Genomic DNA, 18,624 nt, shown 5'->3' with positions numbered 1-18,624 from the left:
ACATTGCATTATACGGTACAGAGTACAGCCAACAGGTTCTCACAGCTTTATACCCGGTTAATGAAAAGCATTCTCTCAACGTGATTATCACAGATATAACTGCAGGTCTAGAAAGGAGCTGTGGAATGGTGCTGTTTCAGGACAGGGCTACTACCCCTCTCCCCCAGCGGGGCTGCCTAGCCGTCGCCTCCTCACCCGGTCACAGCGGTACTCCCCAAATTTCACCCCGCGGATGGTCTGCTGGTAGATCAGGTTGGTGGCCACACTGTCCTCAGCTGGGTTGTGCCACGGGGTGAAGATCTCCTTGCGGAAAAACAGTCTCCACGGGGCGTTGCGCTCCTGCGCGCCCTGCTCCTTGGCGTACTGCTCGCACTGCGACACCGCGTCCATCACATGGTCGTTCCCGCTGCCCAACGAGGACACCTGGAGCAGAAAGGACACAACAGAGTCCCTAAACAAAGTGGCGAGAACACTAAATCCTGGAAGAGCAACCCTCAAATTGTGGGCTAAAAGTACCCCCTGCTAACCCATTGGGAGAGTTATAATTTACAATTAAATGAAAAGTGCTTAAGTTACAGTTGAGGCCAAAATGATTAGCCCCCCTTGTGAAACCAGACAAAACCTTTGATTTCTCCATGGAAATGACCATTAACAACAAGTGTTTATAGTTTGTTTGTTTCCAAAATATCAAAGACAAAATGCCCACTAAGTTTGATTAGAATATTTTATTGATGCACTGAGTTGAAACAAGAAAAGGCAAAAATGACACAGGCAAAATTATTAGCCCCCGGGCCATTAATAGTCAATAGTGTACCCTTTCTGGGCCACAACTGACAACAACCGCTTAGAGTAGTTCTTCACAAGGTTGGCACATGTCTCTTGAGGGATTTTGGCCCATTCTTCCATTGCAAATTGTTCCAGCTGGTCCAAATTGCGTGGTTTCCGAGCATGGACATTCACTTTGAGCACCCGCCACAGATTCTCAATAGGATTGAGATCTGGGCTCTGTGCGGGCCACTCCAGGACCTTGGTTTTGGTGTCCTTTAAGAACTGTTGGACCAATTTTGAGGAATGCTTTGGACCGTTGTCTTGTTGGAAGGCCCAGTGACGACCTAAGCCTAGATTAAGAGCAGATTTCCTCATATTATCCCTCAAAATGTCAATATAATTTTCTTTTTCCATGATGCCATGCACCCAAACAAGGCTCCCTGTGCCAGAGGCTGCAAAACAGCCCCACAGCATGATGCTCCAACCACCATGTTTAACTGTGGGAACCGTGTTCTCAGGGTTGAAGGCCTCGCCCTTTCTTGTGATGTGGTTTGAAAGCTAATTGGTTGATTGTATGTGTTTTGAAAGCAAAAATGCACATGGGGGCTAATATTTTTGACCACCCGATTATTCACTATATTTGATATCAAGCAAGCAAAAAAATGTATTTTACATTCCAGAATTTACCAAAAGCTACTAAATAGCACTGGTGAATGTTTGATTATATCAAGTTTTAGCAATAATGTATGCATTGGGCAGAATTTTAGGAAAATGTTCATAATTCCTGGGGGGCTAATAATTTTGGCCTCAACTGTATATTGTCATTCACTGTTCATAAAACCAAAAAATAAGTCAGTTGTAACAAACATTTTTAGACTTAAAATGATATTCCTATTACTTTTTGGCAAAATTATGCAAAAAGTATCACTAATGAGGTAAGAAAATTTGACTAATTTTAAAATTTGCCAATGGCATGAGACTCACTTTTCAAGGAAAATCCAGTTAAACAAGCAAAAATGTGTACATGTTTCAATAAGATTATTACAAGACTAAAAGGACATTTTTTGCAGTGTAAGAATGAATTTTGGGAAAATGGCAAACAAGTAGGCCCACACTTCCCATTGATTCAAAGTTAATTTCATTACCCATTTCAATTTGTGACTTTGTTCAGGTAGCCCAGTGAGACCAATGAAAATGTTGGAGCCATGGGTAGCTTTACAAAGCATATGTCACATAAACCATACAAAAGTGCTAAGCAGCCTGTATAATGAGAAACATGCTGTCTGTTTATTATTAACCCTGTAAGTCTTCATTTTAAGTGCATTTTCAATACACACGCTGAGACTGTTGTGATAAAGCAAAAACTGTTCTTGGGATTTCATGCCAAAAAAGGTTGATGTTTTTCAACCAAAAAAATGGGGGTTGGGTATTTGACAAAAATGTAAATCAGTTGCCCTCAATGAATATATTAGTATACAAGATGGTATTATTGTACTTATTTTCTATGATCTTCTTGACCTGTTGCTGTCTGAAGAGAGCTGCAAGGAAAGGGATGTTGAGACAGAAAGGTAGGGGGAGGTTGACTGGTGAGGGGAAGGATAAAGTGTTGTATTGTTTAGTAAGCAAAATGTACAATTGTACACCTCATAATGCCCATAATATCATTTAGTTTCTATGCGTTCTTTTGGAGTCTCTGAAAACTGCATAGTTTAGAAAAACAATGTAACAGAATGCTCAAATTTGAAAGGGAATTTGCCCAGTGCTGTGGCTGTGGCTCCATTGTGTTTCTAACCGCACCAGGCTCAGCGAGAATAATCTGTATCCAGTCAAAAACAGAAAAACTTTTTGGTGAAGAAAGAAGCTTCTACCCGTTCACCACACCTTCACAAGGATTGATTATTTTCTCATTGACCTTAAATTTCCCTCTTAATGAGACATTGTGATTATGAAGCGATTGTGTTATCCGATCATAGCCCCCTTGTTTTTAAATTGACATTTCTTAACAAGCACATGCCCAAAACCTGGAGATTTGATAACTCGCTATTATCTAGCAAAGGTTTGGTTCAGGATATAAAATCCCAAATACAGTTCTATCTCTCGACAAATGATACACCAGATGTTTCTAAAAGCACACTCTGGGAAGCCCTAAAGGCTTATGTTCGCGGGCAGATTATTTCTCTAAAAGTATCGGCCATGCGAGTGAGAATTGAGCAGCGAAATACTAATAAAATTCTTAATCTTGATCGACAATACGCAGTCTCTCCCTCACCCGAACTGTACAAAGAAAGGGTCTCCCTCCAAACTGAGTTCAATCTTCTTTCTACTTCAGAGACAACTACTTTGATGACATGAGGCCGTCACAGATTCTATGAACATGGCGAAAAGGCAAGCAAAGTTCTAGCACTTCAAATCAGCTGCTTCTAGATTAATCACAAAGATTCGTACTAGTTCTGGACAAATAACGATAAACCAACAAGAAATGAATGATGAATTTAAATCGTTTTACTCCAATTTATATTCTACAGATTCGGCCGGCGATCCTAAATTAGATATACCTTCCATAAATCGGGAAGATAGGGGGCAACTCGAGGAAGCGATTACCCTGGAAGAAATACAACAAGCTATATGTAATTTGCAAAGCTCGAAAGCTCCGGGCCCAGACGGGTACACGGCAGAATTTTACAAAGCATCTACAGAACTTATTTCTCCTTTGTTACTTCAAGTATTTAATGAATCTCTCAGAACAGGTTCCCTGCCACCAACATTTTATCAAGCTAGCATTTCTTTACTTAGAAAAAGAAAAAGACCCGCTCAATCCAAGTTCATACAGACCGGTGAGCCTTCTGGATGTAGATGTAAAATTGTTAGCCAAGATTCTAATCTTTTACACGATTGGAGAAAGTGCTCCCAACAGTGATATCCTCTGACCAAACAGGTTTTTATTAAAGATAGACATTTATTTTTTAATCTTAGGCGTTTGTTTAACATTATTTATTCTTCCAGCTCAAACCCACATAGTCCTGAGGTGCTCATATCTCTCGATGCAGAGAAGGCTTTCGACAGGGTCGAGTGGGACTTCTCGACCCTGTCGAAATTTGGATTTGGAACAGAATTCATTTCCTGGATGAGATTACTTTATGCCTCGCCTTTGGCCTCTGTTCATACGAAGGAGTTTAGATCCGAATATTTCCCTTTAAGCCGCTCCACTAGACAAGGATGTCCTCTCTCCACTTCTTTTCGCTCTGGCTATTGAGCCACTCGCTATTTCTTTACGTACTTCAAATAGTTACACTGGTATCAACAGGGAGAAGGGGAACATAGGGTGTCGTTATACGCGGATGATTTATTGTTGTATATTTCCAACCCTTCATCATCCATTCCTAGTATCCTATCTATCTTAGAAGGTTTTGGCAAGGTTTCAGGGTACAAGCTTAACCTTTCCAAAAGTGTGCCCAGCGACAATCATTTAGCTCCTTCCCATTCTATGTAGTAAGTCAGTTTCGCTACCTAGGGGTGACTGTTACCAAAACCTTCTCTAATTTATTCAAACAAAACTTTGCAGGACTTCTTGATCGTACAGAACAAGATTTTGTTAAGTGGTCGAATCTTCCTATTTCACTGGCTGGCCGAATTAATATAATTAAAATGAACACCCTTCCGAAATTTTTGTTCCTCTTTCAAAGCATTCCAATTTTCATCAATAACACTTTTTTCAAGAATCTACTATTGGGCATGCAATTTACGGGCACTCTCCTTTTGGCCTCAAGACCAAATGCCTGCCTGGCTCCATATTGAGGGGAAATGTTGCTCCCCAACTTCCTTATCGGCTCTACTCTTCTCAGCATTGCCCTCCACTCGCTCATATCCTTTAAATAATCCAGTAGTCTCACACTCCCTCAGCATTTGGTCTTCAATAAGAAAGCACTTTGGGTGGCATTCCGGCTCCCTTCATGCTCCTATAATTGCGAATCATTCATTTACTCCCTCTCTCTCTGACGCAATATTTAATGAGTGGCACAGAAAAGGTATCCGCACCTTTCAAGATGTTTTTATTGAGGATATATTTCCATCATTCCAACAGCTGCAAACTGAACTTGATTTGCCCCACTCGGATCATTTTAGATTTCTGCAGCTGCGAGACTTTGTCAAACACAACACTCCGTCCTTCCCCAACATCCCAGACAGTTCACCAATGGATTCTATATTTTTGTCAAATCCGCTAACAAAAGGAGGCCTTTCCACTATTTATAATACACTTTCATGTCTAAATTGCACCACCTCTCTGGATTATCTAAAAACAGCCAGGATAAATGACCTAGGAGTGGCCATCACGGATGAACTTTGGTCGAAAGCTCTGACATTGGTACACTCCTCCTCGGTTTGTGCGAGACATGGGCTCTTGCAGTTTAAAGTGTTACATTGATTACACTTTTCAAAGGAAAAGCTCTGTAAAATGTATAAGAATATACACCCTGCATGTGATAGATGTGGACAGTCACCAGCATCACTAGACCATATGTTCTGGCACTGCCCAAGTTTAACAACATACTGGCAAAAACTTTTCCAATCTTTTTTGGACATCATAGGAAGAGTGATCGATCCTAATCCATTGATGGCAGTCTTTGGTGTTAAAGAACATGGTGTCGTGCTATCCAGCTCTCAATATAATATGATGACATTTATATGCCTTCTAGCACGCAGACTGATATTATTAAACTGGAAGCAAGCTCAACCTCCAACTTGCTCTAACCTTATGAGAGATGTTATGCAACACTTGCATTTGGAAAAAATAAAATTCTCATTGAGAGGATGTGAAGACAAATTTTACCGGATCTGGCAACCCTTTATCGATCACTTTAGCAAAGATTAGTCAACCCTTCCCCCAAACTAGCCTGTTTTAAATATGAAAGCACTACCGACTTACTTCACATCCACTTTCTTTTCCTCTTTCCTTTTTTTGTCTTTTTTTTTTTTGTATTTTTTTGTATTTTTATTTTTTTTATTATTATTTATTTATTTCTTTTTCTCTTCTTTTATCTCTGTTGTCTGTATTTGGGCTGAATTTGCTACAAATAAGTTACTCCTCTGTGAAACAGCCCACTTATTTGCAGGACATAGAATGCTACACTCTTGCATTTTAATGTTTATTTCAGCCCAGTCTTTGTTTTATGTCTTCTTAATACTTGAAATATTGCATGTATGTTTGTTTGTTTAACTCAGAAAAACCCCAATAAAGAGTTGTTAAAAAAAAAGGAAGAAGCTTCTACTTTCACTGTGTTTGAACATCTGTAACTTTGTTTTTGATTCTGACTCTTGGACAACAAACCCTAAAGGATTGCCTTTCAGAAGAGACCTTATGCCTTTTATCAAATGGGTTCAAGAATAGTAACCATTTTATTTTGAGTATGTCATTTTCAAGCTTGTATCAAGAAAAGGGGTGATACTTAAAATGTTATGCAGTGCTAGGCATGACAAACAATTGCAAGATTATAGTTCTATCCCAGCAGACAATGAGCAATCAACAAAGACTATGGCTACTTGTGGTCAAAGCAGTATGCAGAAATGTATTTACACCAATCTGCCCTTCTTCAGGCAGATTGTTCTAAACATCGTGCTGCATAACTGTTTTGTGCAGTTCACTAAAATCTTCATAATTGATCTGTAGAAATAAAGGTTAGGAACCTGTTAAGAACCACATGTCTGTAGGTACATGGAACAGTGGCCAGAACATTTCAGGTTATTGTGCCGTAGAATACTGTTGCTACCTTGTCAAACAGGGCGATGTAGATGGAGAAGCCAAATCGGTCTCTCAGGTTGATCTTGTCAGCAAGGGCATTGCACAACTCGTGAGCCGTGGTGGCTGAGTCCGTCAACAGGGTCTTGGTTGTGCCATCCATGAAGGTCACTGGTAACATGATGGCCTTTTTGGACTTTGTTGCCTGGGGAATGGATGATGACAGCATGCTTAAAACCCAGTTCCTCTATTCTGTCACTATACATACTGGTCCATTTGCTTTTCAAGTTCACAACCAGTTCCCTAACTGATGGAAATCACAGAATCAAATGGATGGAGAACTGTTGTGACGTTAGAGCAAGACATTACATTACATTAGATTACATTAATGGCATTTGGCAGACGTTCTTATCCAGAGCGACGTACAGTTGATTAGGCTAAGCAGGAGACAATCCTCCCCTGGAGCAATGCAGGGTTAAGGGCCTTGCTCAAGGGCCCAACGGGTTTTATTGTGGCTACACCGGGACTAGAACCACTGACCTTGCATGTCCCAGTCAATTACCTTAACCACTACGCTACAGGCCGCTCAAGACTGAGAGAGGACTGGGGGAAAAAAGACCAGCACAAAGTGGGGGGTGGAGGAAAGGGTGCACCTGCAGCTCTAGCCAGGAGGGAGGCTGTGTCCGCGTCCCATTCATGAAGGTCCTTATCAATCTCTCTTCACAGAAGGGGGCGTGGCCAGTGGGCCCGCCATTGATGAAGTTGCGCAAATACTGTCAGGTCAAGGAGAGAGAGAGGTCAAGAACAAAAAACATATTTGTGAAAGTTTATCAGTGGATATTCAATGGTTTCCAGCACAAAGAATATTCATTTGTAGACAAATTAAGTAGGAAAAATGATAAGCACTAAGACAAAGATCTTGCTTGGATATAAACCAGGTCAGATCTTACTCTGACAAATTTTTCAGTTGGAGCAAAGCAGCCCACGCAGAGGGAGATGAGGATCCATCCCCGGGAATTGCTGGTCCTTGATGGGTTCTGGGACAGCTGCTTACATATCTGACAGTAGATCTCATCTCTATGGAAGGAAGCAGAGCGTAACCAGCCAAGATACAGACAACACCACGGTGTACTGTAGAATCCCTGGTGCATTGGGTAGCCATGGTATTCAGAGAGAGAAATAGAATGTTTGCTTAGCCACGTTTACAAGAAGGACATTCAATACTTAGACATTTCAAATGCACATTTAAAGTATATTTTAAAAACATACAATAGAAATGAGTATTGTAAGGACATGTGTGATGTCTCAGGAGATCTATGGTTAGAGAATGAGCAGAAGAGACATACACTGCTAAGGAACAGCAGAATGAGGTCCTCCTCACAGAGGAAGAAGTTGACTGCTTTGCTTTGCGTATGGGATATCTGTGGTAGGTGATAAGTCATCAGGCTTTTGTGCCCTACCTGAGGGCTGGGCGTAGGATGCCGTTGCCTATGATGAAGTGCAGCTTCTCCAGGTTGGAGGTGGGGCGGTCCTCCAACATGCTGTCCACCTGCATGGTGTACTCGCCATCACTCAGCCGCTTGGCCACCTGGGGGCAACCAACATACCTCGCTTGGTCCATGTCCAGTATATGAAAATACCCGAACTGAACATGTAATGGCTAAAAAGTTATTTCGAAAAAGCACAGAAAAATATAGTATACACCAATGACCCAAAATATTATGAGCACTCAAAGATGAAGCGAATAAGGTTTTTGGATGTGGGAGAAATGGGCAGGCGTAAAAAAACCTGAGTGACTTTGACAAGGGCCAATTTGTTATGGCCAGATGAGAAGGGTGGAGCATCCCCGAAGCGGCAAAGCTTGTGGGGTGCTCCCGGTCAGCAGTGGTGATTCCCTACTGACAGTGGTCTGAGGAGGGACAAACCACAAACTGGCAAAAGGGTGTTGGCCAAGGCTCATTGATATGTGAGGCAACAAAGGCTATCCAATCTGGTCCAAACTGAGAGAAGGGCTACTGTGGCACAAGTGCCCAGACTAACCCCTGTCCCAGACAGAGCCTACAATGGGCATGCGAGGGTAGGAACTGGACCTTGGAGCAAAGAAATCAGGTTGCCTGGTTTGCTGAGTCCTGTTTTCTTTGTCAACATCTGGACGGCTGGGTACGTGTTAGTCATTTACCTAGGGAAGGGATGGCACTAGGATGCACTGTGGGAAGAAGACAAGCCGGTGGAAGGAGTGTGATGCTCTGGGCAATGTTGTACTGGGAAACTCTGAGTCCGGGCATTCATGTGGACATGAATTTGACATGCGCCACCTACTTAAACATTGTTGCAGACCAGGTACACCTCTTAATAGCAACGGTATCCCCTGATGGCAGTGGCCTCTTTCAGCGGGATAATGCACACTGCCTCACTGCACAAATTGTTTGGGAATGTTTGCTTGAGGAACTTCATGAAGAGTTCAAGGCCTCCAAATTCCCCAGATCTCAATCCGATCGTGGGATGTGCTGGAACAACAAGTCCGATCCACTGCAACTCCACCTGGCAACTTACAGGACTTACAGGATCTGCTGCTAACGTCTTGGTGCCAGATACCACAGGCCACCTTCAGAGGTGACCAAGCCTCTGCAGATCAAAGCTGTTTTGGCAGCACGCAGAGGACCGACAGCATCTTAAGCAGGCTGCCATAATGTTTTGGGTCATCAGTGCACATTAGCTGGTTCTGCACATCAATGTACTCTATCAGAGTAAAATCTATTCTTATGGAGCTGATTTAACCCTAAACAATTTAGTGGGCAATTAAACATGCCCCTAGATTTAATATTTAAGCCTTTATAATGTCTCTAAATTTCCAGCTCCTTTATCAAAGTTCTCCACAAGAGGGCCACTGTTGGAGTGGTGTTGCCCCAAGCAGTAGTTGTCAGCACCCCACACTTACCTCCTCTGTAATTTTAGACTTTTTCTTCAGTGTGAGGGACACTAGCTTGTGGCGAACACTGTTCCTCTTCTGACTTTCATTGTGAGTGCCCTGTGTGGGACACAACATAGACGCATTGTATATCACCCAGAGTACTGCATTACAGTGCTTTTGTTCTGTTACAGTTACAGTTCTGGCAAATGATCATCTTCATACTGGGGTTCAGGGGAAAACCATGCACCTTCCTATTCTCCCGTGCTGAGATATGCCTCCTAGTGCCTCTGGTTAATCGCATACCTAACCTGTCCTGTATCCCAAATGACAATTAAATGTCTCTTCAACCTTCTCTCTCTTTTTCACGTCCCCTCCCGGACCCCTCAACGTTCGTCTCCTCACCTCTTCCTCTAACAAGTCCCTTTTGTAGGTTCTCTTGCTCAGGGTCTCGTAGATCTTGGTCATGACCGGAATCTTCTCTCTGCCGTCACTGGTGACCGTCTGAAACTTGGGCTCTGGGAGATCTCCCATGAACCTCAGCACCGTGATCCACACTGCCAGGGCAGCCTAGGGAGGTGGGGTAATAGGCCAGAATGTGTGGAGCAGAGGTTAGGGATTCTGATGGGCAGTGCTTAGTGCGTTCACCCATGAGCTGGAATCCCATTGCTGTTTTACTTCATTCATTGCTTTACATAGTGCGCAGATGGAAACAGCCCAAAGACTACAGAATACATATTCATGGAAAATGATTTGGTATGTGTCTAAACAACAAGTTGGACCAAACAAGTAGGACAAAACATTCTGATGCACGCAATTTCTATTACACTTGGTTGGATGGAATCCCATCATTTATGGTTTGTCCATATCCGTGTGCTGCATTAAACAGGATAAGAAGCTTGTGTGCAGATAGATATGGAACTGATGTTGTAGACGGTAGCCCAGGTCACTGGAGAAACCCACCAGCTGATCTCCCTCATCCTCATGGAAGAGCAGTGGCTGCTTGAGAGCGCGGCGGATGTAGGTGTGTGTGGCGGTGCCCTGGAAGTAGGTAGCGGCAAACTTGGCAAACTTGTACTCTGTGATGTCCTCTTCCTCACCCTCTGGGAGAGGAAGGGTTTCATCCAGGTCTTCATCTTCCAGGGCCATTTTGGCTGGTTCCAAATCCTGTCACACAGACACACATGTACACAGACATGCCATGACATGTGACACACTAATGATAACGTCTCGTTATATTGGCTGTAAAGTCATGGGGCCTCATTTTATCAAACATGAGCCAAACAAAATCGCCGTCGCCCTCCTGGGTAATTCCAGACGGCAACATCTCTCGTATAATTGTATAACTTTGCCTCCAGTTTAATGTCAAACAATGTTTGTTTTATATGTTCCAAAATATGTGGAGTTTATATCTACCATTTATATTACCAGTGACTGTGGAACTGTGTCCAGTCCCTGCTTTTCCGGTCTCAGAGAGTGTTCTCACTCATCATGGACCAGAAATATCCACGCTCTAACAAATTCCAACTGGAGCCCAGATGTTAGCTACTGTAGGGCAAGCATTCCTCGCCTCCCCAGTCTGGATACAACAGCTATCTAGCTAGCTCTGGTGCCAGTGTTGTGGTCAGAGTGTTCCCTCCTCATGCTGCCTCTTAAATGCCATTTCACACGGTGCTAAGCATACATGCTTGTAGTTTGCACATGGCCACGATTATGCCTGAAGATGGAATATTAGTCAAACCCACAAGTGGATAGGCTACAGCAGCAGATGACTTCATTAGTCGAAAAAATAAGTCTAATAAATACCTAATAAAGTGCTCGCTGGGTGTATATAAGCATAACCTGAGATATAGATAGTCCCATTAACTGCATCCCAGTGACCCTCGGCCATATGTTACCTCAAAGCCATCCGGGGCCTGTCCCTCCTGGCCAGGGAAGGAGTTGGTGGAGCCCAGGAAGCCGAACATCTTGTCCACCATGTCGGAGTCATTGACAGGCTCCTGCTTGGCCTTCTCCATCTCCTCCATGATCTCCTGCTTCCTGAGCGCCTCCTCTTGCGTCCGCCTCTTGCGCTCCGCCTCCTCCCGGGCGAGCTCCGCCAGGCGCTCCTGGTGCTTCCTCTCGGCCTCCGCTTTGGCCCTCCTGGCGGTCATCAGGTTCAGGAGCTTCTCCTCCTCGGCCAGACGTAACTGCTCCGCTGCGAGGCGACGCTGGTACTGCGCAGATGCAGGGAGAGGGGGGTTCATCTTCACTCACCTTGAACACAGAGGCTTTCAGGTACGAGGAACCCTAAAAATAGCCTTTCAGTAGACAGCGGGGTGTAAACCCTGTATAGCTCAGCCTCCAAATTATTATCATTAACTTTAAAAAATGGATCAAACGCAATTCCCATCTCTCACCATGATGGAAGGCTGACATGGTAAGATGAACGGTGCTTTTTTCGAAATCATCTAATGACTGAGTACCCAGACGGGACAGCGGACAATAAATCTCATCGCGCTAATAGCTATTTTTATCAGTTAATCTTGGGTTTTGAAGTCTTCGGCAAGGACACGATGGTCCACTTTAATTCATAATGCTGTGTGCACTGTGTCACAGCACGAATGCTAGCCATTTTTCATCGGCCACACCATGTCACTTTATGGTTTATAATGACTTTATGTAGAGTTATGAATGTTCCAATACGTGCCTCAGCCTTCAGCTGCTTGCACAGCCTGCGTGTAATCATTCCACGGACGTACGCCTGAATGGTGACGACAGCCCACAGCTGGCGATGGAAGACCTGCCTCACCAGAAAACCTCGGCAGCACGCCTGAAGGTGGGTGATGTGGTTCCGAGCGGACCGGTAGGTTCTGTACAGCTTACGGGATCTGAAAAGGGCCTGCAGCCGCAAGAAGCCGATCTGCATCTGTACAAACACACACACACACACACACACACACACACACACACACAAAGACAAAGACAGTGATATGTGGTTAGAAAGCAGAGCTGAGACAGCACGTTTTGAGGGGGGGGGGGGGGGTAGTGGTAATTACTACATGATTTACTGCGCTGTTTTAACTTAAAGTACGTAAATAGTTTGTGAAAATCTGTTGTTCAACTCCACTCAATTATATGCCTCAAATTCTTCATTGATCTGCCTCAGAAAAGACATATGATGAGGTTAAATTGAACTGATTCTATTGGATTATTTGTGGGATTGACTGAAACACATAACTTGTCTACTGTCTACTGGATGTTTAGCTGCTTAGTTTATTTCAGTTCTTTTCGGATCTTTTTCCCATGTTTACAAAGCCAGTTCACCCTGGAAAGAATGACTGATTCTTGTGAATTAACAAACAAGCTGAAAGTATTTTCGGAGGATGATGTTACAGTAATGCTACTTCTATTTGTGGCTGTTCTGAACACCTGAGGGCACTTGGCAAACGGCATGCTACCACCACTTAAAAAACAAGAATAAAAATAAAAACAATTCTGGCAAAGTGTGGTCTATATTAGTGGGTGGACACCAGAATGCACTGTGTTATGCAATACAGACTGGTTGTGGGTAATCATGTAATGGAAATTGAATACCTGTGTGCAGTCATCATTAGAGTAGATGTAGGCTAGGCTAGGGTGTTCAACAGTGGAACAGATGAAAAGACAGTGGACAATTAATCAGTAGATGCAGATGGAGTTCACAGACTGTTGAGGAAAACCAAAAAGACAGTGAAACTCACAGAATACACAGTAACAAGCGAGAGCATGACTTACTGCACTGTAGTTTCGTCTGCAGGAGTACCCTCTCCAGATTTTCTGGATCAAAATCACAGATTTTTTCATCTTCAGAAAGTGAGTTCTGTGAGGAAAATGAAAATGAATATATTACATTAGCACTGAATTTATTAGGATCAGAGGTTGTGTTTGGGGTGATGGATGGGTTACGAGCGGAATCAGTCAACTTGAGCAATATTATGAATAGTTTTGCAAAAATGGAAAGGTTGTAATAGGGGGTGGCCTGTAGAGTAGTGGTGAAGGTACATGACTGGGACCCGCAAGGTCGGTGTTTCTAATCCTGGTGTAGCCACAATAACATCCACACAGCCATTGGGCCCTTCAGCAAGGCCCTGCAACGTTCCAGGAGAGGATTGTCTCCTGCTTAGTCTAATCAACTGTACGTCACTCTGGATAAGAGCGTCTGCCAAATCCCATTAATGTAATGTAATGTCCATAACTGTGTGCAGTATTACACAGGATAAGAAGCTTGTGTGCCGATAGATATGGAACTGATGCAGTGATGTGCAGGTGTAGATGGTAGCCCAGGTCATTGGAGAACCCACCAGCTGATCTCCCTCATCCTCATGGAAGAGCAGTGGCTGCTTGAGAGGATAAGAGCATCTGCCAAATCCCATTAATGTAATGTATCCCATGCACTCCCCGCCCTCTTGCTTCTCTCACCTTTGTCTGAAACACCGCACTGCCTTTTGAATGAGAACAACCTTGTCAGTGATAGTCCTGTCCCGCTCAATCTCCAGCAGCATGTCATGGTGATCCTGTGAAGATTTTAAAACAAGATATAAAAAAACAGGTTCCCTTCATACCATGATTCTTCTGAGCCATCCAATAATGCTTCACAGATATGCTTGACGTATTTTCTATTCACAGAAAACTGATCTTTGTCTTACCCTCCCATCATACCCTTAGTAGAATTTTGTAAAAAGTGTAATCTAATCCACAGTCAGCTCATATAATTAGGGTCATATTTGTGACAACCATGATACTCTTCCAGTACAGTCTGTGAGGCCATTTCCTGTTTGGAAGAGTGACTGTTGCTCTCTAGCCTTGTAGGAAGGCATTTCCTGTGCCAAGCATTATGAACAGTTAATCAGTCAGCAAGAAAGATGTTTTTATTGTTAAAAAGTGCAAGACAGATAAAGCCTCGTCCTAGATTACATAACATTTAGAATTTTGAAAAAACAAACAAAAAAAATCTACAGCTACCTACAATCAGTTTACAGCAATGCCTTTAGACCAATCAGTTTACAGCAATGCCTTTAGACCAATCAGTTTACAGCAATGCCTTTAGACCAATCAGGCCGACAGGTTAAGGAAACACACGTCATGGCTTGGCCTCAGATGCACATCTGCCCGTCGATATGGAAATCCAACAATTAAACATTACAGCAGACAAAATGTCACCTTGAGAAAGATCTTGGTCTTCCCAATCTGCCAGTCACCATCTTTCTCCAGGACACGTTCTGCAATGCGTTGACAAGTTCCACGGAGGTCCTCCTGCAAAACATCACAATTTTGAGAGTACATATCCAAGCTACATGATCTCCTGTTCATAACCACATAACTGAACTGTTGAGACTGACCATAACCCCGTAAGTGAACTGTTGAGACTGACCATAACCCTGTAACTGAACTGTTGAGACTGACCATAACCCCATAACTGAACTGTTGAGACTGACCATAACCCCATAATTGAACTGTTGAGACTGACCATAACCCCAGAACTGAACTGTGAGACTAACCATAACCCCATAACTGAACTGTTGAGACTGACCATAACCCCATAATTGAACTGTTGAGACTGACCATAACCCCAGAACTGAACTGTTGAGACTGACCATAACCCCATAACTGAACTGTGAGACTGACTATAACCCCATAAATGAACTGTTGAGACTGACCATAACTGTGCACATATAATGTGTACATGCAATCATTTTAACATTACATGTCATGACAAGATATATAAAACACAAAATATTTGACTTCTTATTTTTTTTGTTGTGTGTGGTTAAGTTGGCAAGTAAGCTTATGACGGAAGAGCGAATGTTGGGGAATGTATGTGGATTCTCACATGACAGCGGAGAGCACACTCACCTGTTTGTGGGCAGGGTTGACCCCGGGCACAAGGACACGGTAGCGCTCCACGAACTCCGCGAAGGTGTGGCGTATGGGGTACCCGGCTCGGCGGATCCGAATGGTCTCCATCATGCCAGAGTAGCGCAGCTGGCGGACGCACAGGTCGCGATCGAAGAGCTGCAGGGGCGGAAACGAAGGGGCACGGCGGCGTCCCGCGGCCTCAACACCGCGGCCTCAACACCGCGGCCTCAACACCGCGGCCACAACACCGCGGCCTCAACACCGCGGCCACAACACCGCGGGCGCAACACCGCAGCCTCAACACCGCGGCCTCAACACCGCGGCCACAACACCGCGGCCGCAACACCGCGGCCACAACACCGCGGCCTCAACACCGCGGCCGCAACACTGCGGGCGCAACACCGAGGCCTCAACACCACGGCAACTTCAGCAGCGTGCGACGTCTTCAACTCAAGCGCTCTGTGGCAGGCGTTCCCCCACCTGAGAACGGGGGTGGACCCCTACACGCCGTGTTTTAGCAGACAAACTTTCAGTTCCGTTACATTACATTACATGACATTACATTACATTAATGGCATTTTGGCAGACGCCCTTATGCAGAGCCACGTACAGTTGATTAGACTAAGCAGGAGACATGGTCTCCCCCCCCCCCCCCCCGTTCAACCACAAACCCGTGCTGCGATCCCGTCCGTAAAACGCATCGCCGTGACCGCAGACTGCCGGGGGGGGGGGGGGGAGGGGGGACTCACCATGGGCTTCTTGAACTCGTTGGGTTTGATGCAGCGCACGAAGAAGGGCTGGCACGCGCCAAGCGTCTTCATCAGCAGCTCCAGGGAGCGCTTGAACTGGCTGCTGAGCGTCGGCGAGCGCTTCCTCGTCTCTACGCCCTGCATTCGCACGACAGAGACGACCTCAGGAGAACGGGGGAGCCAGGAAGGGGAGGCACGGGGGTGGAGGGGGGGGGTTCCGCCCAGAATGACTACCGCTCTGAGTACTTTTTCCACCTCTGCTCTCTTTCCCATGACTCTCTTCCCTCTTTCATTGCCTATTCTTTTGCTCATTTCCATCTTTCCCCTTTATCTTCCTCCCAGCCCCTCCCTTTCTCCCTGTCATTCTGTCTTTATTATTGCTACGTACAAAGGGAACTTAATCATGGATGTTAAAATACAAGGGACATGAGTGCTATTTCTTTGAGCTTTCGAAGGGTACATTTTCTCCTATCCTGAATATGAAAACTCAATGGGAAAAGCTTAGAGCAGAGTTTCCGAAGGCAACTCTTCAGAGGCAGAAAGAGGCTCCCAGTCACTAAATTACTTCCACAAATCTGTGGTTTTCATGACTAGCATTTGCCCAGAAAATATTTCAGCTCCAATTACTGTTACGACCATAATATTTCAAAGACACCAGTGTAGTAGAATATCATGGAACAAAAGTCGTTTTTGTAAACTGGAGGAGAACAAATTACATTAGCAGAATCAGGACAGTAATGAACGCTGTCCAGACCCTAACAGTGTGGTTTCCACAGGGCGACCTTAACTGAAAACATGGGGGGGGGGGGGGGTCATGGTTGTAAGTACTAGAAGGAACAGAGCTCTTAATATAAACACACAAAACATGTGTCTCTTTGAGAGTCCCACATTCAAGTTCAGCAAAACATAAGCATCTAACCATTTTGTAAACAACAATCTTGTAGGGAGAATAAAAATATATATGACTTTAAATGGCCACTAACTTCTGCATTGTTTACCCAGGTTTTAATAGCAGAGGATTTGTGAATTCAACATTCAAATGAAATCAATAAAACCTCTGACTCATCTCCATGCTTTTATGTTGAACCATTCCTGTGTGCTAGTTAATAAAATTGCCAGCGTGTGTCCATGTTTTCATTAGGTCGGGCGTAGTCTACACCAAGAGAATATGCTTTGGCTGCTTACCTGAGGCACTTCCTCCTAATATTTTGTCTGGAGGAAACCCAGTTTTAGGATATTAAATCAGTACAGTAAGTCCAGTAAATATGCTATCTCCATCATTCATTCCTCAAGCAATGACAAGGTTTTATTGGGATTGAGCACTGCAGCAGGTGTGGTTGACCAACACCCAAGGTTCTATCCTCAACCAGTATCCAACTGTTATACACCGTGATAACTTATGAGATTTTAAATAGATATGCTGACCCTGAATCAGTTGGGGAAAAAACACTTGGGGCAAGGTGAGATCGGAGAGGTTGTGTTATACTGTAGTCGGCCATGGCCACAGGGGAAGGGAAGGTACATGATGCTAATGGGCTAATGGGGTAGTAGGAAAGAAAGCTAACTGGGATGTCTTTTACCTTTGGCAGAGGGGTGGAAGGCTGCAGACAGCCACACAGAAACTGATGTCAGATTTTACACAGAGAAACAGGAGAAAGAGCCAGTGTTAACAGATTTAAACATGAGATTGTTATGTGTGAGACAATGAAAGTATTATAAATGTATTATTGTTAACTGAGAGGCTTATTGTCAAGTCTAATTATTTAGGCATGTTTTGACCAGGTCACCCAATAGATCACTGAAAATATTTCCTGACACAATCACTATGGTAATGGTCGTTACCATGGCAACATCGGCCTGGAAAATCTGCTTGATGAACTTGTTCTTGGAGGAATGAACCAGTTGGATGATGTCACCATGGAGGCTGTCTCTGTTCTTCTCCAGAAAGCCTAAAAATAATGAATGGTGTATTCATTTACAAAAGTATAGGTGTGAGCCAATGTTTCAGTATTTTCTTCCAACAAAAATATTATGTTAAGTTTTTCTCCCCTAATTAATTTGTTCATTTGTATTTGTCGCCCTGACCCACTGTGGCCACATCTTCCCTTAACCTCAGCGGAGATAAGCATGCTGGTGTTCTGAGACTCATCCTGCAAGCTTATCTTCCCTCCTTCATTCCGAGCTGAGCCGTGCAAAAACTGTGCTGGACTGCTCAGAGCCGATGGCCCAGGTACACGGCATGCCTTCAATCTGCCAGACGTGATGAGGCAAGTATTCTTATACAACAAAGCAAGATGTCACCCAGTACCTCTGGTCTCATAGTGAACCACCCCGGCAAAGTGCTGGATGCCGAATTGAGTCTCATAGTTGTTTTTTGGGGGGATGTAGTTTGGGTTGAGTTTGTGCTGAGAGTTTAGCTTGTAGAGCATGGTGGTGTCTGAACCCTGCAAGCACACACAAGATATATGTTATGTATGTAACAGCATGTTAACATGAATTTGCTGCATATCAGTGGAGGAGACTATGATTCCTTCCTTGACTCAGAGGAACTGTTTCTCTCTCTATGAGGGCTATGCTTATCTCCCCTC

At 44.0% G+C, this 18,624-nt stretch overlaps 1 protein-coding gene across 2 annotated transcripts in view; it reads right to left on the bottom strand.

Moving 5' to 3' along the window:
* LOC133132347 (unconventional myosin-VIIa-like) overlaps window positions 1-18,624 on the bottom strand; it is a 38,345-nt gene that overhangs the window by 9,290 nt on the left and 10,431 nt on the right. For both annotated transcript variants that reach the window (XM_061247723.1, XM_061247724.1), the window contains exons 13-29: window positions 18,345-18,480; window positions 17,879-17,985; window positions 16,037-16,174; window positions 15,285-15,443; window positions 14,592-14,684; window positions 13,851-13,945; window positions 13,167-13,251; window positions 12,100-12,318; window positions 11,309-11,626; window positions 10,374-10,577; window positions 9,816-9,980; window positions 9,441-9,530; window positions 7,963-8,090; window positions 7,453-7,579; window positions 7,156-7,275; window positions 6,534-6,707; window positions 196-423 (exon numbers count right to left, since the gene is read on the bottom strand). In XM_061247723.1, coding sequence (XP_061103707.1) covers window positions 196-423; window positions 6,534-6,707; window positions 7,156-7,275; window positions 7,453-7,579; window positions 7,963-8,090; window positions 9,441-9,530; window positions 9,816-9,980; window positions 10,374-10,577; window positions 11,309-11,626; window positions 12,100-12,318; window positions 13,167-13,251; window positions 13,851-13,945; window positions 14,592-14,684; window positions 15,285-15,443; window positions 16,037-16,174; window positions 17,879-17,985; window positions 18,345-18,480 — 2,586 coding nt within the window. The remainder of the gene's footprint in view (window positions 1-195; window positions 424-6,533; window positions 6,708-7,155; window positions 7,276-7,452; window positions 7,580-7,962; window positions 8,091-9,440; window positions 9,531-9,815; window positions 9,981-10,373; window positions 10,578-11,308; window positions 11,627-12,099; window positions 12,319-13,166; window positions 13,252-13,850; window positions 13,946-14,591; window positions 14,685-15,284; window positions 15,444-16,036; window positions 16,175-17,878; window positions 17,986-18,344; window positions 18,481-18,624) is intronic.

The sequence above is a fragment of the Conger conger genome, chromosome 7 (assembly GCF_963514075.1).
Source record: "Conger conger chromosome 7, fConCon1.1, whole genome shotgun sequence".
NCBI classification, from domain to species: Eukaryota; Metazoa; Chordata; class Actinopteri; order Anguilliformes; family Congridae; genus Conger; species Conger conger.
Note: the sequence above shows the minus strand (reverse complement) of the source record. Positions and strands in the feature narration are given on the sequence as shown.